Source organism: Ictalurus punctatus, chromosome 5, assembly GCF_001660625.3.
Source record: "Ictalurus punctatus breed USDA103 chromosome 5, Coco_2.0, whole genome shotgun sequence".
NCBI classification, from domain to species: Eukaryota; Metazoa; Chordata; class Actinopteri; order Siluriformes; family Ictaluridae; genus Ictalurus; species Ictalurus punctatus.
The window spans coordinates 21,085,850-21,112,036 of record NC_030420.2 but is presented as its reverse complement, the minus strand read 5'-3'; the positions used below and the strand labels follow the sequence as shown (position 1 = coordinate 21,112,036).

General features: G+C 41.9%; 1 protein-coding gene across 1 annotated transcript in view; it reads right to left on the bottom strand.

The window, feature by feature from the left end:
• The window catches only part of cacna1fb (calcium channel, voltage-dependent, L type, alpha 1F subunit), a 64,430-nt gene that overhangs the window by 28,412 nt on the left and 9,831 nt on the right, over positions 1–26,187 (bottom strand). Inside the window, exons 4-22 of the mRNA XM_017467154.3 lie at positions 15,311–15,450; positions 14,715–14,857; positions 13,339–13,491; positions 12,739–12,935; positions 11,925–12,028; positions 10,557–10,708; positions 10,212–10,286; positions 9,843–9,924; positions 9,611–9,637; positions 8,370–8,530; positions 7,672–7,897; positions 6,579–6,786; positions 6,192–6,312; positions 5,905–5,980; positions 3,716–3,770; positions 3,572–3,626; positions 3,365–3,467; positions 1,399–1,528; positions 96–155 (exon numbers count right to left, since the gene is read on the bottom strand). Of these exons, the coding sequence (XP_017322643.1) occupies positions 96–155; positions 1,399–1,528; positions 3,365–3,467; positions 3,572–3,626; positions 3,716–3,770; positions 5,905–5,980; positions 6,192–6,312; positions 6,579–6,786; positions 7,672–7,897; positions 8,370–8,530; positions 9,611–9,637; positions 9,843–9,924; positions 10,212–10,286; positions 10,557–10,708; positions 11,925–12,028; positions 12,739–12,935; positions 13,339–13,491; positions 14,715–14,857; positions 15,311–15,450 (2,268 nt within the window). The remainder of the gene's footprint in view (positions 1–95; positions 156–1,398; positions 1,529–3,364; positions 3,468–3,571; positions 3,627–3,715; positions 3,771–5,904; positions 5,981–6,191; positions 6,313–6,578; positions 6,787–7,671; positions 7,898–8,369; positions 8,531–9,610; positions 9,638–9,842; positions 9,925–10,211; positions 10,287–10,556; positions 10,709–11,924; positions 12,029–12,738; positions 12,936–13,338; positions 13,492–14,714; positions 14,858–15,310; positions 15,451–26,187) is intronic.

The window sequence follows — 26,187 nt, the reverse complement described above, 5'->3', positions numbered from 1 at the left end:
ATTTTATTTTGCAGTCCCTTCATCTGTATACTCCAAAATACATACAGTAAATATAAATCAATTGTGTACAATATTAAACACAGCTGGATTGGTACCTTGAGAAGAATTTCTACTGTGAATATGGAGGTGAAGGCATAATCAGCATAGCCCAGGACCTGATAAAATCACACAGACCAAGAGAATTCAGAAGTCAGGAAGACAGAGAGCCAGATAGTAAAACACAGACAGATGTAGACATGAGGAGTCTGTAAATATGCCATGGCACATGGCATCCCTCTGCGTCTGATGAGCTCAGAGGTGACTGATTGCATAGTTCAGGATAACACTTCCTCAGCTGGCATGAAGAGTAGCATCCAACATGCCAATCAGGACATCTGCAGTGTGTGTGGGTGTGTGTGTGTGACGTGTGTTTGGGCACTTCACTCCAACAAGGTCACTGAGTGCATTCATTCCTCTAAGAGCTATTTTGTCTAAACTTTTTCATAGATAGTTTAAAAAAAAATGTTTTTCATGTCTAATGACTATTTATGTAATCATGTGTACTGACTGCTCCATGCATAAAAATAAATATTTTTGGTTTAATGATGATTTTACTCCATATTTCTCTCAGATTGTTTAAAAGCCAGATGCAGAGAAAAAAGAGAAGGATGATCTCAGTCTATGTGTACTTGCAGCAGACCAATAAACTCTTAATCCCTTATGCATGTTTCCCAGTGTCTGTAGTTCATGTACTTCATCATGTGAAGTAAATTTGCAGCCAGAATTACAGTACGATAAGCCAGAAGATCTAAAGGGATCACTCTGGGTTCAGGCTACTCTCTAGCTACACTGTTAATGGTGCTTAATTAAAAGGCTGTTTTCAGGTAAGGAATAAACTGCCTTTCCTCTAAGCCTAGGAAAATGAATTCATATATATTATATGCTATATAGGGCATTTTCCCACAGCCCATTCAAAACACAAGAACAGGCCCAGTACTGGACCAGTCACATTCAGTACAAGCAACTGCATCATCACTACAGCACAATAACTGCTTTATTATTAAACCCATTATTAAATTCACCATGGTTGAATTGCTCAGAATAACATTGCTCCTATATCATCTGCAAGAAAAATGACCAAAACAAAACATTGTTGTACAAACATAGCACAAACAAACCAAGCGGCTCAAGGGTTCCTGCTCCCTGGTGGAGTTTCACATGTTCTCCCTGTGACCATAAGTGTTTCCTCACAATTCCCAAAAACATGCCGGTAGGTGAATTAAGTACTTTAAAGTGGGACTGTGTATGTGAACCCGTGTGTATGGTGCCAATGCCCTGTAATGAATTCGTGTCCCATCGCAGGATCCGCCATGACGCTGTCCAGGAAAAAGTGCTTACTTAGAATGAATGTTGACTCACATTATTTCTGAAGGAGTGTGCTCTGATTGGGTCCTCGGCAGCCAGAGAGATACTACTGAGGATGATGAATACCAGGATCAGGTTAGTGAAGATGTGATGATTGATCACAATATGACAGCCTACTCTTATTCTACAGAGAGAGAGAAAGAGAGAGAGAGAGAGAGAGAGAGAGAGAGAGAGAGAGAGAGAGAGAGAGAGAGAGAGCGAGAGCGAGAGAGAGGGAGCGAAAGGGTGAGAGCAGAATCAAAATCTTGACTGTTACACTTTATCATGTACGCTGACTGGCCACTTTATTAGGAACACCTGTACAACTGCTCATTCATGTTATCTAATTAGCCAGTCATGTTGCAGCAACACAATGCATAAAATCATGCAGATACAGGTCAAGAGTTCCAGTTAATGTTTACATCAAATATAAAAATGGGGGGAAATGTAATCTCATTAACTTCAACTGTGGCATGGTTGGTGGTGCCAGATGAGCTGGTTTGAGAATCTTAGAAACTGATGGTCTCCTGAGATTTTCAAGTAAAACAGTCTTTTACACAGAATCGTGCAAAAACAAACAAACAAATAAACAAACAAATCCAATGAGTGACAGTTCTGCAGGTGGAAATGCCTTGTAGATGAGAAAGATCAGAGGAGAGGGGTCAGGCTGTTCTGAGCTAACAGGACAGCTACGGAAACTCATATAACCACTCTTTACCACCGCGGTGGGTGGAAAAGCATGTTGGAACACATCTCACCACAGCTGTAAAGAGTGGTTATTTGATTTACTTTAGCTTTCTTGCCTCCAGCTTGGCCTTCAGCTTGGTCAAAGTCACTGAGATCACATTATTTGCGCATTCTGATCTTTGATGTGAACATTAACTAAAGCCTTGACCTAAAGACACATATCTTTAGCCTGGCATTCACATAACGCATCTCATAACCTTGTACTCCAGTCATCTCTGATAAAATGATAACAAATGCACATGGTCATCTCTGCCTGAAATGCAATGAACAGCAGCTATGCTAATCCTTCTCCATTTGTTTACTTTTCCTGGGCATCCTGAGTTAATCAGTGAATGTTCCAGCTCCAGTTCAGAACCAGCCTCTACAAAGATTCTAGATTACGGCAATACCCGTGAAGACTTTGGATGACACCAACGTCTAACCGTCACAATCACAAGCTCTACACATGTTGCTCCTGGGGTAGCAGTGGGCCTGAACTGTTCTGCTCTCTGGGCCAGCCTGGTCCAACCTGGTGCCCTGCTTTTGGAGTTCTCGTCGCTTGGAGGCCACTCGCTGTTGCTGAGAATGGCCGCATATGGACAGCCTGGGGACACACTTGGAAGCCGTGAAGATAGCATTGTACTACATTAGATGGACAGTTTTGGTGCGGTGTTTTGGGACTGCAATTGCCACAAACAACTGCACAAACAGACATTACTCTCGGGTCTCCATCGATGGACAGTTCTTGACTTTAGCGGAATGGACTTCATTTTGAGACTATGGTGAATTTCCTGATTACATAGTTGCACTTTTTTTATCATGTAGAACACAGTTATAGAAGAGAATTATTTATAATTCATCTGGTGTTACCCAGATGAGCATGGGTTCCTTTTTGAGTCTGGTTCCTCTCAAGGTTTCTTCCTCATATTGTCTCAGGGAGTTTTTCATTGCCACCGTTACCTCTGGCTTGCTCATTAGAGATAAATTTATCAATTTAAAATTTAGATCCGAAATTTATATATTTCTGTAAGGCTGCTTTGTGACAATGTCCACTGTTAAAAGCACTATACAAATGAAACTGAATTGAATTGACCTGTATCTGCATGATTTTATGCATTGTGCTACTACGACAAGACTGACTAATTGGATGAATACACAAATGATCAGAAGTACAGGTGTTCCTGTTAAAGTGGCGGGTGAGTGTATTTGGTTGTTGCATGTGTATTTTTTGCGAGTGCGTATTTCTCAGGCTTACGGGTTGGTCTTGCTGAGGCAGAAGAAAGCAGTGCCTTCTGGAATTGGCACAACTTTTTCTTTAGGAGGAACAAAATCAGCCACATTCAGCTGAGTCCCTCCTTCTGTTGAGGCAGAGAAAAACAGAGATAAATAAACTAATAAAATGAAAATAAAGAGAGACAGCATATGTTGCATTATAACTATATTCATCAATGTTTTTGTTTACCTTCATCATCTCCTCCATCTTGCTCCTCCTCTTCCTCATACTCATCCATGTCAATCTGAATGAGGAAAACAAGTGTCAAATCCTCAGAATAGACCTGATACTCCCCTTTCATCCATTATAATAAATAAAATGTTCTGATCAAACCTTCGCCTCTGTATTGTCTTCTTCTTCCTGGCCCTTCTCTTCCGGTTTCTTTTCTCTGTAAGAAAAGAAAACAAATGAAATGCACACATAGCTGGGAGACAGACTGAGAGACAGAGAGTGAGAGAGAGAGAGAGAGAGAGAGAGAGAGAGAGAGAGAGAGAGAGAGAGAGAGAGAGAGAGAGAGATTGAGAGAGACAGAGAGAATGGACAATCAATAGGCTTGAATAAAATCCACTACCTTCACAACTTTGAATTATAGAGATCACTGAATCTGTTTTTGTCACTCAATGGGGATGAAATCTGCCTACTTCCAGACCATATAAACATTACTACAACAACAGTGGGCAACAACCTGGAAACAGGTTTGTCAGCCAGACTTCTAGAACAGGGACCCTTTTACTTTGTGCTACCTCCCTTTGCCAAGATAACAGCTCGGAGTCTTCTCCTATAATTCCTGATGAGGTTGGAGAATACATAGCAATTTATCTGAGACCATTCCTCCATACAGAATCTCTATAGATCCTTCAAATTTCAAGGTCCACGCTGGTGGACTTTCCTCTTCAGTTCACACTACAGGTTTTCTATGGGTTTCAAGTCAGGGGATTGGGATGACCATAACAGGACCTTGATTTTGTGGTCAGTAAACCATTTTTGTGTTGATTTTGATGTATGTTTTGGATCATTGTCTTGCTGGAAGATGTAAAAATGGCCCAATTTTTCTGGCAGATCCATTCAGGTTTTCATTTAATATCTGTGTTTATATTTGATAGAGTCCATGAGGCCATGTATCCTAACAAAATGTCCAGGTCCTCTGACAGAAAAACAGCTCCAAAACATTAAAGAGCCACCACCATATTTAACCGTAGGCATGAGGTACTTTTCCATATGGCTACCTCTCTGTGTGCGCCAAATCTTCCTCTGGTGTTTATTGCCAAAAAGCTTTATTTTGGTTTCATCTGACCATAGAACCTGATCCCATTTGAAGTTCCAGGAATGTCTGGCAAACTGAAGAAGCTTGAGTTTGTTTTTGGATGAGAGTAGAGGCTTTTATCTTGAAGCCCTTCCAAACAACTTGTGGTGATGTAGGTGACTTCGGATTGTAGTTTTGGAGACTTTCTGACCCCAAGACAAAACGAACTTCTGCAATTCTCCAGCTGTGATCCTTGGAGATTTTTTGGCCACTCGAACCATCCTCTTCACAGTGTGTTTATACAATATAGACACACGTTCAATTCCAGGTTGAGTCATAACATTTCCAGTTGACTGGCACTTCTTAATTATTGCTCCGATGATGGAAATGGGCATTTTCAATGCTTGTGCTATTTTCTTATAGACATTTCCCATTTTGTGAAGCTCAATAACCTTTTCCTGCACATCACAGCTATAATCTTTGGTCTTGCCCATTGTTATGAATGACTAAGGGAATTTAGCCTATGTGTTACCTCATATTTATACCCCTGTGAGACAGGAAGTCATGGTTGACCAATTTCCTGTTGCTAGTCACCCAGGTGTACAATTAAAAAAATATATATATATCAATGGGAATATACTTCAAATATATTTTTCTCTTATGAATTCATAGGGGTACCAATAATTATTGCAAACCTATATTTAAAAGTTTTTTTTTGTTGTTTTTTTTTTATAAACCAGTGTTATCAAAGTATATCCATGAGAGCACAGTATTTTTTTTAACAAAAGATCAAAAGGTTAAACAATAAAGACAATTTTTCACAGCCTTCTTTGCTCATATTTACCAAGGGTGCCAATATTAGTGAAAGGCACAGTAGTTCTTGCCAGCTAAGTGTGCAATCCATCAAGACATCACCAAGACTGAGACCAATAAGCCACTAAACTCAGACTTATTTGTAGTGTTCTTGTGTACTACATTGTTGTATTGTTTGTACCAGAAACAGTACCAAATAATTTTTATGTAACAATACAATCAATAACAAATAGTATAGCTGTCTTTTGTTGTTATTGTTGCTAAAGCTACTTCAAAATGCTTTAAGGCAAAACTCCTTCCTATAAAACATGATTGTTATTCTGTCATTTATAACCATTTCAGATCAATATCATATTATAACATAAAACATTACTTATATAGCTAAATATCTTCATACTTATACATGATATTTCATGCATTTCAGACAGGTTTTAGCATGGTATATAAAGTAGTTAACAATGTTTACTCATTCTTTTTGTCATCTCCATCTGCCCCTGCTAAGTTGTCCACAGCGATAGCCAAGAAGACATTCAGTAGGATGTCTGAGAGAACGTTAGTTAAGGCCCCGATATGACCAGGAAAGTGAACACCCCTACATATTCAGGCTACTTATAGTATAAATGTAAAAAGGTTAGTTGTCTCCAAATTTAATGGGGATCTTGTGGCAAAACATAACATGCAGTTCTGTCTGAGTAAATATATCAAGCTTCTGTACTCATGTCTCTACACAGTTGGTTCAGTGTTAAAGGATACAGTTACCACAGATGAAGAGAATGACAAAATACAGACACACAATCATACCAGGAAACACAGGGCCTCCATACGCCGTAATTCCATCATACATCACCATGTTCCAGTCCTCACCTGTCAGAATCTGAGGACCAACATCAGGCTTGATAAGACAAATGGCTACATATATTTAAGTATATTATATTATTACATATACAAAAAATATATGATACAACCAAAGTTTTCTTCAGTTAAATATCTATTTAAAATACTGTGTATTGTTAATTATTTTAACATTTACTTAATTCTATCTAATGAACACTATTAATGCACATTTTTCTTTAAAAATTTTGATAGTCATCAGACCTGTTCAACTAGGTCAATCAGTTTGATCTGATGAGCCGGTCTGACCTGAAAGCAGGTGAGAAGAGCCTGGGGAAAAGCATCGAAGGTGCTTCTTTTCGTCTGTGTCTCATCAAAGTTGAACTTGCCACCAAACAGCTGCATCCCCAGTAGAGCGAAGATAATGAGGAAGAGGAAAAGCAGTAGCAACAGCGATGCGATGGACTTCATAGAGTTTAGTAGAGATGCCACCAGATTGGACAGAGCTGTCCAGTGGCTGTGGGGTGTCAAGAAAATAGCACACCAATCAATAACAATTTAAGTCAACCCCAAAAAGGTGAGCTAAACAGCACAAATGTGTCAAATTCAAAATGATGATACTACGTCAGCACTAAAGAAAGGAATTCAGTTTCCCAAATGCATTATAAATTAAAGATTATGTTAACAATAAAGATTCTCTATTTCTGTTGTTTAAACAGGTAAAACACTATTTTCTCACAGTGCATGGTATTGCTTTTTTATTATGTCAATTATATGAACATTAGAGCCATCAGCAGTCAAAACAGTCAAATTTATATTAAATTAATTTGAATAAAAATGGATGTTGTGGAACCATGTTTCTTCATTTGTGTCAGTTCTCTCTGGAACGTGACACTTTTACCTAATTTTTCCCCCACAGATTATTACTAGCGCTTGCTGTTTTTCTGTTCGTTCCTAAAGAAACAATTAAATTTATTAAATACTATGTCAAAATAGTACTATATTTATTATGTTCATATGTTATTATGATGCAGCCTTATTCTCTAATGAAATGTAATTCTGGATATGATTGCATTTTTTAAATGCAAAAAATGTAACACAGAACAATATATTATCACCACATTCAAATATAATAAAACGTAACATGATAAATCTTCTGCTTACAAATACAAATGTGGAAGCAAGTAAAAGTTTAAAACTCTGACTTTATTTTTATCCATTTCTCTGAGGTCCAAAGAGGAATTCATCTTCTTATTGCCAGTGACAGCTGTAACTTCAGAGGTGTTAACTGGTAAAAAAAAGTGTTCAGTGTAATGCTTCCTCTACCATTCAGCGATGATTTTTTTGTGTGTGTACTGCATTGCTTTGAGGAATCGATATTTCCCGTGTGAAGCCTGCATACCGTGTGACTTTGAAGATCCTAAGCAACCGAACACAGCGCAGCACAGATATACCGAGAGGAGGCATGATCTCCATCTCCACCAGCACAGTCTCCAGAATTCCTCCACACACCACAAAACAGTCGAAACGATTGAAGAAGGCTACGAAGTAGGCCTGCAGCCCCAGACTGTACATCTTCAGCAACATCTCAACCGTGAAAAGAGACAGAAGCACCTTGTTGGCGATTTCTATAAAAGAACAAGAACAAGTGGGAAGGAGGACCTTCATATCAGCCTCACACAGAGGTAAAGACCTAATTAAGAAGAATACATTTCAAGACTCAACAGTTACAAATGTTCATGTGACAATACCATAATTCAAGTTTAATTCTTTTGTTCAAAAAACTCAATGAAGAAAACCAAGCTTCATTTTTAGCACATTAATGTGACTAATGTTGTTACTGATGAGATTAATCATTTGGTTTGAGTAAACAGGTTATTTTGCTGCCACTGACACAAATATAATATATTAATATTTACTGATAATTTATGGCTTTTCCAAAATTTTAAATCTTCTTTTAATTAACATATTAATTGCCTACTGTACAAATGGTTTTTGTTTAGGTGAGATATTCTAATAGAACAGGACAGAGAGATGGTGAATAACGAATTGTGAAAGGCATATAAATATACAAGGATAAATGCTGTGTCATATACACACCCTGTACTTCGGTGAGCCAGTCGGGTTGGTTGTAGTGCTCTGATGCACTCAGAGCTGTGTTGAGAAATACCAGAATCAACACCAGCCAATAAAACGTCACCGATTTTACCGCTTTTCGGCAGGTTCTCCGAATGCCACGGTTCCATCGACGCCCCGTGCGACTGATGACAAACACGAACACACAAAACACACTCAAACAAACATGTATGCACAGAGAAATACACAATTATTATCAATTGCACTAATTAAAGATAAAGGATGTTAACATTTTGCAATTTTACCCTTTGCGGTAAAAAAAAAAAAGTTATTGCAATTCAAAGCTGTGTCCTGAACCACAAAATGCACATTAAGTAGTATGTGACACGAATGATGCAGCGACATACCACTTTGGTACAGTAGCATGCAAATGGGGATGCAACCAAAGTATTTGTGATTAGGAAAGTGTTCTGAGAATAAAGTAACTTTAATGTGTTCATCAATGTGAGAATAACTGGTCCTTTAACTAGCACCAGTTAGCCCTCACTGTTACTGCCTGATCAGTGCTCATGCATATTACTGTGTAACTATAAATAAATAAAACTCCTTTTTCTGCTTATAGTGTAGTATCATTTTCACTCTCTCTATCCTGTTTGTTTTGTTTATAGTCTGATGCTATTTCACTCAGACCAGAAGTTTATAACAATATACCAGGAACTCAGAAAGCGTGGCCAAGAAGGCACTCATTTTTTATTATGCTACAGTGGTGGAAATCACAGCCCATTATTACCAAAGTTATTATACGCATTATCGAGGTTTTTATAGTTATTAACCTATTTGATATAATGTGATATAATGTGTTTAATCAAACCTCAATTACTCAAAAACAAGTAGGTCTATAAATGGCCCTAATTATGTGGAAAGTTCAGGTTTATAAAACATCTGAGCTGAGGGCGTATGTGGAATTTATATTACAGTTAAATGGGTTCCTGGCTGCAAAACGTTTCATAGTGTTAATACATCATACAAATGCATACACAGCATACAGTGGTGCAAATATGAAAAATAAGATCGTGAAAAAAAAAGAAAGAAAACCGCTAAAACATCTAACTAGCCTAGCCCCTAATCGTTTTTACCCTCTAATTAAGAACATTAACTGGAGGCTAGTAGCTGGAGGACATTACCATGGCATGAAATAATTTTTCTGGCATGTTAATTAACCTTTCTTTTATCTACTAGCAGTAAAATCTCAGACTTGTACTCACCAGCAGGGGTTTTTCATCATCCAAGCGCTGAGAAAGGACATGCAATAGAACACAGAAATAATGACACACAAAACAAAGTGCCTAGGACTGTGAAGTGCACTTGATGGAAATAATCGCCTCAGCTGCACAACTGTACCGAATGTCTAACATGAACAAAAGACATAATTACTTTTACTTTGCACCTAGGGTGTGTGTGTGTGTGTGTGTGTGTGTGTGTGTGTGTGTGTGTTACCAGCAAGTAGCGCAACAGTCAGTGTGCTCTTCATCTATATTTTCTGTGTTCTCTGAGGCTGTTTCACTTGCTGGAAGACTTGCTACAAAATGAGAAAGCAAGAGAAACATAGAGACAATGTGAGACATAGAGACATGATGGGGAAATGCAAAAGGAAATCTGAAGAGAGCTACTCTAATTTTTGAACGTCAGCCGCATACAGGCAACCAAATCTAGAACAGGGTCAAGTCATTTACTGTACTGTGAATCAAATAGAGAGAGGCCTAGATTTTGTACATTGATGTACAATTCAAGATAAAGTCAAGGAGTGCTATATTTAGCAGGTAGGTGGAGTTGATGGCTGGAAAGGCTCTCTCTGATTGGCCATACCATGGGTCTCGCTGGAGTGGGTGAACCAGCTGAACTTTCCTCGCTTTTTGTCAGCCAGATCACGCAGGGACATACCTGAGAGGGAGAGCAGGAGATCGACGTTAGTGTGAGTACAAAGGAAGTCTAGTGGAAGAATCATGCACCTTGTAATAATGTTGTAGCGTTGCAAAAATTGCAGAAATATATTTAACTCAGAGAATCGATTTCTAATGTTTTCTGCATTGAATCAATGTGTGATTGTTTATATATGGTTTATCTATCTACTAGAATAAATGGATGTATTAGAGAGTGAAAAAAGATAGTAGATCAAACATTCTAAAAAGGTAGGAGCATGTGTGAGCTCACGTCTGTTTCCGTCCTCATTAAACCCATCAATGTCCTCAGCCTGCATGATCCAGTCCATATAGCCACACAGATCCTCCTCCAGCTGCTGCTTCTCCCGCAGCTTCTGAAAATCCCCACGTGCTTTAGCCTTCTCTCGCTCCTTAGAGAATTCACTACACACACACACAGTAATGCATCAAAGAGTTGGCAGGTTTGTATTTTTTTCCATGGATTTGAGTTATTATTAAAGTGTCCAGCCACACTGTTGATGCACATAAAAAATGGAATTCACGTCAACAAGTTGATTTTTACCAGACATCATAGTAATTGAATCTGCAGGGTGTTAATAAGTTTGGCAACAGTGTCGTGTGTGTGATGTGTTTGACATGTTTCCTGTTAAAGTCCATCGCAACCTTGCGACATCTTCCCGATCCAGCCAGGAGAATGATTTCAATACGTACTTCTTTCGTCGAAGGCGTTCTTAAACGAAGTATGAAAAATTTTACTAAAAAAATGTTCATTTCCCCTATGTATGGAGAGTTCTGGGACACCCTGTATATATTCAAACATGCACACCAGCCACACAAAGTCACCAGTCTCTTTTCATATGCTTGCTTCATGTTACCATTTTTAACATGACTTCTGCTCGTTACGATATAAATGTTGGCTATGAAGATTAGTGACTGAATGTTTTTAAACCTGCTTCATTAAATAAAGTATGACATTAGCTGGACATGACATTTAGCTTGGGTTTGGAAGGACCAATATTTGAAGTGTGGCTGTATAAACTTAGCTACCGAAAGGCATCATAATAGGAAGTGTAATTAATACTTTTGGACATAATTACTATATTAAAGCGCTCAAGTACACAAAATGGTCAGAACATAAACAACACGTAAATCAACAGGCATGAGCTTGAAACTCCTGTCTGTTGAACATGCTCCAGAAACAAAAACTGTATAGCTACAGTACAGTGGAGCTGTTATATTGGAGTTTATAGCCCTGTGCACTGTGGTCAAGTTCATTAGAGCTGTGTCATTCAGGGAATAATCCCTGGCACTGACATAGTCTCCAACTATGCGCTGACTGAATGCAGCTGTCACTCTCTCGCTCACTTATAGTAAGCACTTGATCTAGGTCAGGATCACAGTAGATACAGAACCTATCCCAGTAACACAGGGTGTGAGGCAGGAACGCACCCTGGATGGGATGCGAGTTCATTGTATGGCGCACACAGGATCATTTTTAACTCTTCATATGTTGTACCTGAGAATTCCTCTAACAACTGCAGACAAGTTGCAATTACAACACACACATGTGCAAATTCACTACAAGTATACATAGGAACTGTATATACAAAAACACTGTGTTGGTGTTTGTTCTACTTACCCACTCAACACACCCAACACAAGGTTGAGGACAAAAAAGGATCCAAAGATGACCAGGCTTACAAAGTAGACCCAGGGTAGCTCAAAGCCTATGGCATCATTCATCTACCAAAAAATAAAAAATACAATTACACAGGATAGCTTCAACCATTTGTTTTAATCATTAATTCATTCATTCTTAAATATTCAGTAAGTACTTTATCCTAGTCTGGGTCACAGTGGATTCAAAGCCTACCCCAGGAACACTGGGCACAAGGTAAGCATACAGTACACTCTGGATGGGATGCCTGTCACACATGCTCACACACATATGCACCCCTGGGGTCAATTTAAAGTATTCAAACCACCTCACATATTCACATATTCACATATTCAGAGATATAGCAACAGGGGGCCGTTCATTTTCGATGTATATTTGTGACACACCGCAACAAGCTTTGAACTGAAATTCTCTCCATTTTATGCAAATTAATTGTGACTCTGTAACTCAACAAATCCAAATGATTGCTCTGGGAAATTTCTCAGACCAATACAATGGTGCATGTTATCAGTGTTCTCTACCCTTACAGCTTACCCCCAAAGCACGGCGAAAACATGCATTCTCTGCACACCCAGGGTGGAGACGGGAATCGAGCCCCCAACCCTGGAAGTGCTAGGCAAATGTGCTACCCGCTAAGTGACCATGGCCCTGGTATTTCTTATCACAGTGAAAATTCTGGACAGTATTCTTTAGCGACAAAGTAGGCGCAATATCAGTGACTTCTCACTTGCCAGTGTGAATGAGTGTATACTATAGTGTATGACCAGATGCTTACCCAGTAAAGAATATCAGTCCAGCCTTCCATCGTAATGCACTGGAAAACAGTCAGCATGGCAAAGAAGAAATTATCAAAGTTAGTGATGCCGCTGTTCGGCCCCTCCCACTTTCCCCTACACTCTGAGCCGTTCACAATACACTGACGACCATGACCGGTGAACGCACATGGCACCGGCTCATCATCTGCAAAATCATCTGAGAAAAAAAAAAAGAGAGTGAGAATGAAATTTGCTGCAGACTTTCAATGATTTGAAAATGAGGATAATAGCATAGGTAGAAAGGGCACTAGGGCCAAGTAGACCTAAATGTCATAATATTTTCTTCAATTCAGTATTTGTCCATAACTGCAACAGTCACATTGCACCAAGTAATTGAACTGTTTACACAGTGCTATTATTATATGATAATTTACATGATAGCCAATTATTTTGCACATGTAATTATGAGGGATTATTTCCCATATTTATGTAACTTTCATGTAATTTATGACATTAGTGCTAAGTACAGATTTTCTGAGTGTGTGTGTGTGTGTGTGTGTGTGTGTGTGTGTGTGTGTGTGTGTGTGTGTGTGTGTGCGTGTGTGTGCGTGAGCATTAACCTGTGCCGATAAAGTAGCATGTCTTGTGCATGCGGCCAATGAAGAGCTCCAGGCCGATTATCGCATAGATGATTATGACAAACAGGACGAGAAGAGAGATGTGCAATAAAGGAACCATAGCTTTCATGATGGAGTTCAGCACAATCTGCAAACCTGGAGAGATATATTTTAAAAAAATAAGAGATAAAGAAATAACAACACACAAAAACAAATGTGGCCCAATATTTATGCTATCCACACCTTTTCAAGAATTCATATAGAAAATACAATAAGACCTTTAGTGGCTGATAATAAAAATCATTTCAACAGTACTGAAGGCTATAGATTAAGCTAAGATCTAATATTTATTACAAGCTTCACTGCCTTTTCTCTGATTAAGCCCTTTACTGTACAATAGTATGAATTTGGTCTACAGGGATGACTCAAGCTATTGTGAGGATGTTAAACAACTCCAGAGGCTGGAATTAGGACCCAGGCTTAGTCATGCTTCTATGCTACAGCTAGTGAATGGGACACAAATGCCACAAGCACCCAAAAGGCTGTGCCACATACAATCTAGTACACATGTGTCTTCAAGGTCAATCAGCCTTTTACAACCCTGATTTCAAAAAAGTTGGGACGCTGTGTAAAATGGAAATAAAAACAGAATGCAATGATTTGCAAATCTCATAACCATAATGTTATTCACAATAGAACATAGAAAACATATCAAATGTTTAAACTGAGTAAATGTACCATTTAAAAAAAAAAAAAGGTAGTTCTGTTTTTATTTCCATTTTACACAGCGTCCCAACTTTTTTGGAATTCGGGTTGTAGTCAGCACATACTTTAACATTCTATTAGTCCAAAGTTGCTGTAATGAGAGCCAACAGCTACTATCATAGATAGAAATAATTATCAGTGAAACAGATTGATGTAACTAATTTGGCCCACCCATGGGAAAAGGGGGTGTTTTCACACAGTCAGGCAAACAATTCTACTGTAGATTACATACTCTTCCCTCATATATACTGTAGATAGTTGTGCTGTACAGTGCTAATACTTTGTCATGTTTTCCATCTTATTTACATTCTATTTACATTCTATTTTGATTACCGTATGTCATTCTGTTCTTTTTTATTCATGGTTGTTTATATTGATTGATACATGTTGCACCTGTCCTCTGTATATCTTGGTGCCTTATCAAATTAAACATTAGTCATTTACCTAAGCCTCACTACTGACATTTCAGTGTACATACTGTATGTCCCATACTGCACCAAAGAAAAATAAGACTTTGAGTTTAGAGAGACATGAACAGTCACACACACACACACACACACACACACACACACACACACACACACACACACACACACACACACAAAGATACTGACTGGGCACTCCTGAGACAAGTCTGAGAGGTCGTAACACTCTGAAAGCTCTGAGCGCTTTCACATCCAGGCCTCCTGGCTTCCCTGGCACATGGTGTGTTTCCCCAGGTTTATGGGTCATGGTCTCCAACACCACACTGAACAACCTACAACACACATATACACCCACACATGCACACACACACACACACAAGCATGCTTTACTAGGAAAATCCCAAATAATAATAAAAGCAACCCAAGACAAATCTAATATAGGTCAAAGAGCGGCACCTACAAAATAACTTATGTTATTTATATCCTAATATTTACATGAGGGTTTTATCGATTTTCTCATTGTTCAGGTAACTGAAAAACTAATCTACATTTCTAGTTCTTTCAGGAGTGAAAGATGGTGGAAAAGAGGATGAGGAACAAAATGGAAAGGAGATAACAGCAGGCAAACAGAGGGGCAGGTGAGGGAACAGTAATTACACTGGATGGCAACTGCAAGGTATTACACCACCTGAATATATAATAAGGATGAAAATAAATATGCAAGTGAGAGATTACCTAAATGGGCACAGACACAGTGAAATAGGAAGGTCACAAAGATAAGGTACCCCACAATGACGATGACAAAGTCTAACAGGTTCCAGCCGTTGCGGATGTAGGAGCTGGGGTGCATGACCAGACCGTAAGCCAGAATCTTTAGGAAGGTTTCTATGGTGAAGATGATCAGAAAGATGTATTCCACTTGTTCCTGCACACACATAGAAAGGAAGCTATCAATCTGGACCATTCTAACAACATCACAAAAAGTGTATTAGTACGACTGCTCTCCATAAGGTCTCTGTTAGGAAAAAATTTATGTATTAATATTGATATCTATATTTTGCCTATAGGATGCATGTTTGCATCCTAATTGGATGTAAGAATCACTGAATCTTCAAAACAAGTAAACAAAGAAGCACTCTTAACAGGTGAATGCTCTGACGTTAATTTTCATTTAATGAGGGACTGTTGTGGAAGTTGGGGCAGGGTTTAGCGAGGCTGCACTTACACTTCTGTATAGTTCATGTTTAACTTGACCTACAGATTCATTGAGATGCTGTGGTGGGATCTTAAGAGAGTTGTACTTAAACGAATTCCCTCAAGCATCAGTGAACTGTATCAAAGCAACGCTGTTAAGGAGAGTGGGAAAAAAATTCTCCAAAATCATGCGAGACTGATAAACTTCTACACAAAACATTATTAGATATTAGATGCTAAAGGTGGTTCTGCCTGTTACTGAATTATAGGGTATACTTATTTTTTTCCCACATGGTTTCTAAATGTTTGCTTACTTTATGGGACAAATATGACTAGATATTGAAATCTGTTGTGTTTTCTGTTGTCACCCGAGGTTATTTGTTTGTTAATAGAAGTTGATGAGGACCACACAACTGTTATTTAGGCCCTGACAAATTATTTAAATCTAGAATTGAAGAAGGGGGTATGTCGTCGTCCCCCCCCGCCCCCGACTGTACAGTATGTCCTTAATGTTCTTATTATTCAGCAGACAAAGTGAAATTTAGGTAATATTACAGCAGTTTATGGATATGCGATTAAGTGACTTAGGGTATATACTGTAGTATTTGTGTCATTACAATAACTAATGTTAGCTTGAGACCATGCTTATCATTAACTTTAGCTAACATTGTAGTCAAAATATGATAAATTCTGTTATTGCTGGTTACTGTCATGTGAACTAAACTAGATCTACCCTATAAATACTTTTTTTTCTTGTTAATTAAGTATTTGATAGAATTAAATGTACCAATAGCAGAAAGAGAACCCAAAACAAACAAACAAAAAAATTATACTGGTCTGTTTGAGAAGTATTTTTATACTCTGGCCTGTTTGTACTAGTATCATTATGTGTTTTTCAACGGAGTCTGGATAAAGTCTGGATAAGGTTGTCTGCTGTAAATGCAAAGATAAATGGTTTATGATCATTTCTGTCAAACCATACTTAGACTAAAACACTTCACACTGCTTTGAAGTGTAAATTAATGACCAGGAATGTAAATTTAAGGGGCGCATGGTGGTTAGCACGTTCGCCTCACACCTCCAGGGTTGGGGGTTCAATTCCCGCAGAGCCTGTGTCTTCTCCCCATGCTGTGGGGATCTCCTATGGGTACTCTGGTTTCCTCCCTCAGTCCAAAGGCATGATTGACATGTCCAAAGTGTCCATAGTGTATGAATGGGTGTGTGAATGTGTATGTGACTGTGCCCTGTGATGGATTGGCACCCCATCCAGGGTGTACCCCACCCTGTGCTCAATGCCCTCTGGGATATTCTGGAGGTTCCCTGCAACCCTGTAGGATAAGCGCTATAGAAAATGGATGGATGGATAGTGGATACTGTTTTCTTTATATATATATATATATATATATATATATATATATATATATATATATATACATATACATATACATACATATATACATATATATACATATACATATACATATATATATATACATATATATATACATAAATATATATATATATACACATACATACATATATATACATATATATACATATATATATACTGTCGCTACGGACCGACAGCCGGCACGCATAATAAGAAAGTCGCTCCTTCCCCAACTGCCGCGCCGGCACGAAGCGGACAGCCTCGTGCCAAACACACCATCAGCTGGAAGGACCGTCACGGTGGGGCGGGACCGTCGACGCTACACCGGCCGGTGATTGGGGAGTCCGTCAGGGAAATTCCACCACTCAGGCGATGGCGGAAGAGGATAAAAGACGCTCTTCCGCCAGTGCAAGGAGAACGGCTAAGAGACAGACTACGTGCGCGCTCTTCAGCAGCATAGAGGCACTCCAACCTTTAGCACGACGGTATCCTCTCGCTAATCTTTCTCTCTCTCTCTCTCTCTCCTTTTCTCCCCGAAGGTGCGAGTGCAGACAAGACTGCCGGGTGGTGAGATCGCATTCGACGGTGGATGACGTCACGGGAAACCCACACACACCTCTCGGGAACCCCGACATGCCCTCGAGAACGTCACAACGCCAGCCACACCCCCACAAAACCCCTCACACTCACACACACTCACCTCCTCACTACAGACAGCTCCCACACAGACAAATAAAACCCCCGTTTTGACTAAAACCTGTCTCTTGTGGGTCTGTGCTCCGCCCTTCCCCGGGCTTATTTCCTTTACACTGGTGGTGGATGCGGGCATAGAGTACAGACTCGCCTACAACAACAACAACAGCCAAACAAAACAAAAAAACAAAAAAAACACGAGAGAAAAAAAAAAAAAAAACCATGGACCCCGCACTGAAACACCTGCTGGAGACTAGCATCCAGCAGCAAGCATTGACACAGCAGCCGTAGGGGCGCAAGCACCGACAACGCCCCAGGAGCTCCTAACCGCCCTTGAGCGAACCATGGCCACCCTTGAGCTCGGCCAAGGTGAGCAGCGGCTCCCCGACATGCCCTTTGGTGCCCCTGGCCCCCGGCCCAACCGCCAACCCCGTCCCGGCACCTGGAGGACTCGCCGGAGATCGCCCGTACGTGTAACCCCCGTGGACGAGCCCATGCCAACGGAGCCGGAGATGGAACCTGCCCGGCTGCTTCCAAAGCCATGGTTAGCGGGCTGTGCCCTCCATTCACAACAGCCGCCGGAGGGCCCCACCCTGACGGTGTGGGTCAAGGGGAGCCCGGTAACCGCCCTGCTGGACACCGGGAGTACGGTGACCCTCACCCGGCCCTCCATTCTACCCAAAGGACGTTGCCCGGGGGGGGGTTCTCACCGTAACCTGCGTCCATGGGGACACCCGGGAAGTTCCCGCAGTCGAGGTCCAGATCCGGGGCGAAGCCGGGGTCTGGCCCCTCCAGGTGGGCCTGATCCCCGAGCTCCCGGTGCCCCTGCTCCTTGGAAGGGACTGGCCAGGATTCCCGATGGGCCCGGCGGCCGAGTCCGGCAGGCCGGAGCGACGCACGAAGAGGACCCGGGCCCGGCAGGCCTACCTGGACCAGAACGACGGAGACGCTGCCACGGAAGGTAAGACCCCCCAACACACTAACCCGCTGTCTTCTGTCTTTTACCAGGTTAACCGGGAGGGGAAGTTTGGACGAGAGCAGAAGGAGGACGACCGCCTGAAGCACTGCTGGGCCCAGGTGCGAGTGATAGAAGGAGTCGACCAGAGCCCTGACCTGAGACTCCCTACCTCATACTTTCTCATCCGGAGCGGTCTCCTCTATCATCGGCCCTGCCGCCGTGGGGAGCAGGTGGACCTACTGGTGGTGCCCAAACCAAAGACTCAAACAGTAATGCATCTGGCTCATACCCATCCCCTCGGAGGCCACCTGGGGCCACGAAACACCCTGGAGAAGCTGAGAGATCGCTTTGTGTGGCCCGGGATGGACGCGGAGGTCCGGGCCTTCTGCCAGCAATGCCCGCAGTGCCAGCACACTGCCCCATGGAGGCCCCCGCCGGCGCCCCTTATCCCTCTGCCCATTATTAGCGTCCCGTTCGAGCGAGTGGGCATGGACCTCGTGGGCCCCCTTCCCAAGTCTGCCCGAGGCCATGAGTACATCCTGGTCATTGTTGACTACGCCACCCGGTACCCCGAGGCGGTGCCGCTGCACAAAGCCACCTCCCAGAACATCGCCAGTTAGCTGGTACTCCTGTTCAGTCGGGTGGGGATCCCAAAGGACGTGCTGACCGACCAAGGTACGCCTTTTGTGTCTAAACTAATGTCCGATCTATGTCGACTGTTACAGGTGAAGCACCTTAAGACGTCGGTCTACCACCCGCAAACCGACGGGCTGGTCGAGCGGTTCAACCAGACGTCCAAACGGATGCTGCGCCGGTTGGTGGGCGAGGAGGGGAGGAATTGGGACCTCCTCCTCCCCTACCTGCTTTTCGCCTTCCGAGAGTGCCCCCAGACGTCCACGGGCTTCACCCCCTTTGAGCTCCTGTTCGGATGGTGCCCGCGGGGACTGTTGGACGTGGCCCGCGAAGCCTGGGAGGAGCAACCATCCCCCTTCCGCTCAGTTGTCGAATATGTGCAGGAGATGCAGGCGAAGATCGACCGGGTAGCTCCAATAGTCTGGGAGCACATGCGCGCCGCGCAGGAGGAGCGACGAAGGGTATACAACCGCCCAGCGCAACCCCGAGAATTCCAGCCGGGGGATCGAGTCCTCCTGTTAGTACCCAGCAGCACCTGTAAGTTCCTGGCCCGGTGGCAAGGCCCGTATACAATCCTCGAGCGCCGGGCCCTGTCAACTACCGCCTGCAACAGCCCGGTAAGCGCGCGGAGGAGAAGCTCTACCACGTGAACCTTCTAAAGAAGTGGGTGGAACCGGCACCGGTAGTGTCGGCGTACGCGGCCCGGGACACAGACCATGGCAAGCGTACCTTGGTCAGTTTGGGGGAGGACCTTACCCCCGCCCAGAGACAGGAGCTCACCGAGTTAGTAGACCAATTCTCTGATGTGTTTTCGGCCTCCCCAGGGATGACACAGCTGGTCCACCACGAGATCAAAACTCCTCCCGGCGTAGTGGTGAGACAAAGGCCCTACCGTGTTCCAGAGGCCCGGCGCAAAACCATCGAGGTAGAAATTGGCCGAATGCTGCGGGATGACATCCTCCTGCGGCCCCACTGCATGTTTGCAGCTGCCTACCTGGACGACGTAGTCATCCACTGCTCCACATGGGCAGACCACCTGTTTCATCTAGGGGAGGTCCTGAAGGCGCTCTGGGAGGCTGGCCTGACAGCCAACCTCAAGAAATGCCACCTAGGGCTGACTGAGGCCCAGTAACTGGGATACCGCATTGGCCGGGGGATGCTGAAGCCACAAACAAAGAAAATCAAGGCCGTAAAGGACTACCCTCGACCCACATCAAAGAAACAGGTACGTGCCTTCTTGGGGTTGGCGGGGTACTACCGGAGGTTCGTGCCTAACTTCTCTGCTGTAGCTTCCCCCCTCTCAGATCTCACAAAGGGCCAGCCAGACCGGGTTAGGTGGTCAGCCGACGCAGAGAGGGCCTTCCAAGCCCTGAAATGTGCCCTCACCAGCGCCGGTACTGCGCAACCCGGACTTTGAGCTCCCATTCACGGTGCACACCGATGCGTCCGAGACCAGGCTTAGCGCAATCCTCTCGCAAACCTTCGACGGAGAAGAACACCCGGTCCTCTATATCAGCCAGAAGTTGTCCCCCGCTGAGAGCAAATACGCAGCCGTCGAGCGAGAGGCCCTGGCAATAAAATGGGCCATCGAGGAGCTGCGGTACTACCTGGCTGGCCGGCACTTCGTCCTCGTAACGGATCACGCCCCCCTACAGTGGATGGCCAAGGCCAAAGACACGAACGCCCGGGTAACCCGCTGGTTCCTCACCTTACAGGACTTCTCGTATCAGGTCCAGCACCGGGCGGGGGCCCAACATGGTAATGCAGATGGGCTCTCGCGGCAAGACGCACTCTGGGCCCACCACCGAGCGGCAGTAGGCTCGGAGCTGGGGGGGGGTACTGTCGCGACGGACCGACAGCCGGCGCGCATAATAAGAAAGTCGCTCCTTCCCCGACTGCCGCACCGGCACGAAGCGGACAGCCTCGTGCCAAACACACCATCAGCTGGAAGGACCGTCACAGTGGGGCGGGACCGTCGACGCTACACCGGCCGGCGATTGGGGAGTCTGTCGGGGAAATAACACCACTCAGGGGACGGCGGAAAAGGATAAAATGACGCTCTTCCACCCGTGCGAGGAGAACGGCTAAGAGACAGACTACGTGCGCGCTCTTCAGCAGCATAGAGGCACTCCAACCTTTAGCACAACGGTATCCTCTCGCTAATCTCTTTCTCTCTCTCTCTCTCTCCTTCTCTCCCCGAAGGTGCGAGTGCGGACGAGACCGCCGGGTGGTGAGATCGCATTCGACGGTGGATGACGGCACGGGAAACCCACACACACCTCTCGGGAACCCCGACACGCCCTCGAGAACGTCACAACGCCAGCCACACCCCCACAAGACCCCTCACACTCACACACACTCACCTCCTCACTACAGACAGCTCCCTCACAGACAAATTAAACCCCCGTTTTGACTAAAACCTGTCTCTTGTGGGTCTGTGCACCGCCCTTCCCCGGGCTAATTCCCTTACACTATATATATATATATATATATATATATATATATATATATATATATATATATATATATATATGAGCAAGAGTGTTTTGGACTGATTTCCTGCTTACACAGTCTGTGCATTCTTCATCTGTGTCCAAAGAATGAAAACAAGAGGAAGATATAAAGAGAAGGAGAAAAGGAAAGAAAGAGACCAAGAGAGAGAGAAAGAGAGAGAGAGAAAGAGAGAGAGAGAAAGAGAGAGAGTCTAGATCCAGCACATTTGACTTTAAAATGAGGATGGGGAATTAGTGAGCATTTTAAAGGATTACCAATCTGTCAGCATCCTCTCTCTCTCTCTCTCTCTCTCTCAGTCTCTCTCCCACTCTCTCTCTCGCTCCCTCTCTCTCCCTCTCTATCACCCTCGCTCCCTCTCTCTCCCTCTCTTGCTCCCTCTCCATTACTCTCTCTCTCCCTCTCTGTGTGTGCTGTATTTTCAATTCAATTCAATTCAATTCAATTTTATATATATAATGCTTTTAACAATGGTCGTCATGAAACAGCTTTACAGAAATCTGGATATAACATTTAAATGTACTTTTATGCTTAATCAGCAAGCCAGAGTGGAAGGTGGCAAGGAAAAACTCCCTAAGACAACATGAGGAAGAAACCCTTAAAGAAGGAACTGGACTCAAAAGGGAACCCATCCTCATCTAGGTGACACCGGATAGTTTGATAGTAAATAACTTCCTATCTATAACCGTTGAGTATGAAGTCAAGCCATGCTAAGTGTGTTCAAAGGAGTTCAGTGTGTTCAAAGGAGTGTGAGCATCGTTAGAAGTTTAACTTTCTTGTATCTTTAAGTTTCTTGTATTTGCAGCTACCGTACTGTACACACACTGGGATACACACCACACAGAAATCACCATTTATCATTAAGTTTCAGTATAATATACTACGCTACTATTTATTTCACTGGATTAACGTAAGCATTAACTTAATTATGGAAATGCAGTGTTTTACCATGCACTATTGTAGTGACTCATATGAACTACATCTGCAGTGATAGAAATAAGATGATGGACCTCAGACTATACCTTCTTCCTTTGAAAGTGAGGCGAGCTTAGGCCTGAACTGTAATAATAAGGTCTAAAATGCTACCTTGTTTAATGTTCTCTCTCTCTCTCTCTCTCTCTCTCTCTCTCTCTCTCTCTCTCTCTCTCTCACACACACACACACACACACACACACACAATTTTTCATATTGTTTTGCTCACACAATTACATTATTTAAGAACTTAATACATTTGTGTGCCAATTTGATATTTTGATCAACAAACCCAGCTAATTTACATGGTCATATTGGTCATATTAGCTACACACTGTACACAATGCAGAATATTTCCTATTCTGTTTTATATGGGAATTAAATATTTTGTCATAAGCACACGTTCAGCCTTTTTGCAAAAATGATATTATATGGTTGATTTGGGTTGGAATGAGTTCCTGAAAATGGTTTACACTAAGCCGCAACAATTAATCGATAAAATCGATAATAATCGATTATGAAAATCATTGTCTCATTATCGATTAGTTGGTCTGTGCATGGCACGGGGTGTGTTTACTCACTACATTATTTCTGTTTGGAAAACACGCTTCAGAGAGTAAATACTAAAATTGTGTCCCAGATGATGTACTATACACTTACACTATACACTGTGTACTCTACAGTCTAGTGTATGAAGTTTAGAAAGGTAATTTCGTCTCAAAAGTAACACTAGAGGTTTACTACCCGGAAGTAAAAGCCGCTTCCTAGTCAACGGCGCATGACGTCATACGCACATAATGTGACGCCGCTTGCTTTAGCCTAATACCCAGAGTTACCTTCAATGCATTTCTTCAGTTTACTGTTTATATCAATATTACCTTTTATAAAAAAGTAATGCATGGAAGTATTTATGCATTATTTTTTATGGATGCAGAAAAAACACTGAATTAAACTACAGTCCTAAATGAAGAATATATATTCTGGTGTGTGTCTGCGTGTATTGGGTTCTTTTCAGTCATATATAATTGGACAAACAGTTTTAGTCTAAAGTTTACATTTGTAACACTCAGTTTGTGGATTTCCTTTTTAAAAAAATGGTACTGAACGTTTGCCCCCATCCAATTAATCAATTAATCAAAAAAAATAATCTGCCAACTAATCGATTATGGAAATAATTGTTAGTTGCAGCCCTAGTTTACACAAAATTAAAATGTCAAATGTCAAAACCTGACATTTATTCATTTACTAAATGAATTAAATGAATTTATTACCAAAAGTTTTACTAAATGAATTTATTCATTCACTCAGTGTTTTTTAGTAATAATAAAATGAATATTACACACCTTGTGGTTTATTTTAACCATTAATTTCATAAAAGCAGGTTTAAAAGAGATTTTCACCACATTCAAATAGCTGCAAAGGTTTTGTTATCAGGTCTGCGCAACGTGCGGACATTGGGCCTCACTTATCAATCTTTGAGTAAACTTGTGTTTAAATATCTTCCTCAAGTACTTAAATTGGCACTTTATTTAAAAACCAAAATGTGCTGTCGGTGTGCTTTTCTTAATATATTCTTAACATCCCCACCCGAGTTTTTCAGACTGATAGTATTCTTAGTCCGTGACCTGGTGACCTGGTGAACCAGTATCAGGATATAATTATTGATAAAGACTTCAAAGCACTTCTGTAAGTTGCTCTGGATAAGAGCATCTGTCAAATCCCATAAATGCAAATGTACATGTTTGTTAAGCCAGACAGAACGAAAAAGTTATACCAGATTTACAAAGGTTTTGTAAACATTGATTTTCTTTGTATTCGTGTGTATGCTGATAAATGGCTGTAAATGACCAAGATAAATAATATAAGGATAAATGATAAAAGATATTATTTAGCAGTGTATATATTATTTAGCAGTACAATATGTGATGATAAAATAAAATGGTTTGCGACAAAAACCACCAAAAAAAAGTTTAAAAAAGAAAGAAACAAACAAAAGAAAGAAAGAAAGAAATGGATTACTGCTAATTGACAGAGCTTCTCTGCTACCGGGGGATGCCAAATTATGACCAATCTTTTGATTCAATTGAAAAGTGCAACATCCCAACATCCATCCATCCATCCATCTTCTACCGCTTACTCCTTTTCAGGGTCATGGGGAACCTGGAGCCTATCCCAGGGAGCATCGGGCACAAGGCAGGGTACACCCTGGACAGGGTGCCAGTCCATCGCAGGGCACAATCAACATCTCAACATGTTTTTGGCAAAACACTGAACAGCCATAAATCTATAGATCTGAATAAATTGTGAATATATCATATTTTATACCAGTGGACCAATGAAAACTAATACAACATGAAGGGAAATTAACATTGCAGAAGGATCAGAGACATGAGTTGACTCAATGCAAGGAGAAACAGCACACACACACAGACACACACACACACACACAGACACACACACACACACACACACACACACACTCATTAACTACATCCCTCCCCCTTCTGCACCTGGCATCTGAGATCTGGCTTTAAGCATCTACACAGCGGTGGAGCGAGAAAGTGGGGGATGGAGAGAGAGAGATATAGGGACAAAAATGAGTGATGGAGTGATGTGGAAAAGAGATAGAGAGAGGAAAGTAGAGTAAGCTGCTTATCAGAGGCAAGAGCATTTAAAACAGCCAAACGAACAGGCAGTTTGAATCTCCCCTGACCCCCCTGCACACGTCATCTCCATCTGAATTTTTCTTTGCCTCTCTCACATCTAAAGGAATTATTCTAATTATCAAAAGGGATATATTCATACATTTAAAATATATATCCTGAATTTATATATTTCTGTAAAGCTGCTTTGGGACAATGTCCATTGTTAAAAGTGCTATACAAATAAAACTGTATTGAACTGAATTAAATCCATCCGTTTTCCTCTGTATGATGGTTCTGTACCTTATGTATGGCTTAGTAGAAAATCCAGGGAGAGAATAATTATTCACAGTACAAGCCGTTCAAGGACACGTTTTGTGTTAGCCTCATATCTATTTTCCCACTAGGACATTATTTTTTGGTTTAAGGATTTTTTTTTCTTGAGAAAATCCACTGAGGTTAACATCTCATTCTCAAAAAAGCTTTGAATAAGATGATGAGCTACACTTATTGGGCTTTAGCCCTTCTGCCTTTGGGCAAGGCACTCTACCCCAAGCAACATGCTGGTCTCATCTAAGCCAGGAACAGAGACAGCCCCCAACCATCTGGATAAATTAAAGGCTAATAAGGACTGAGGTAACAATAAAAAAAAATTTGTCTGAATAAAT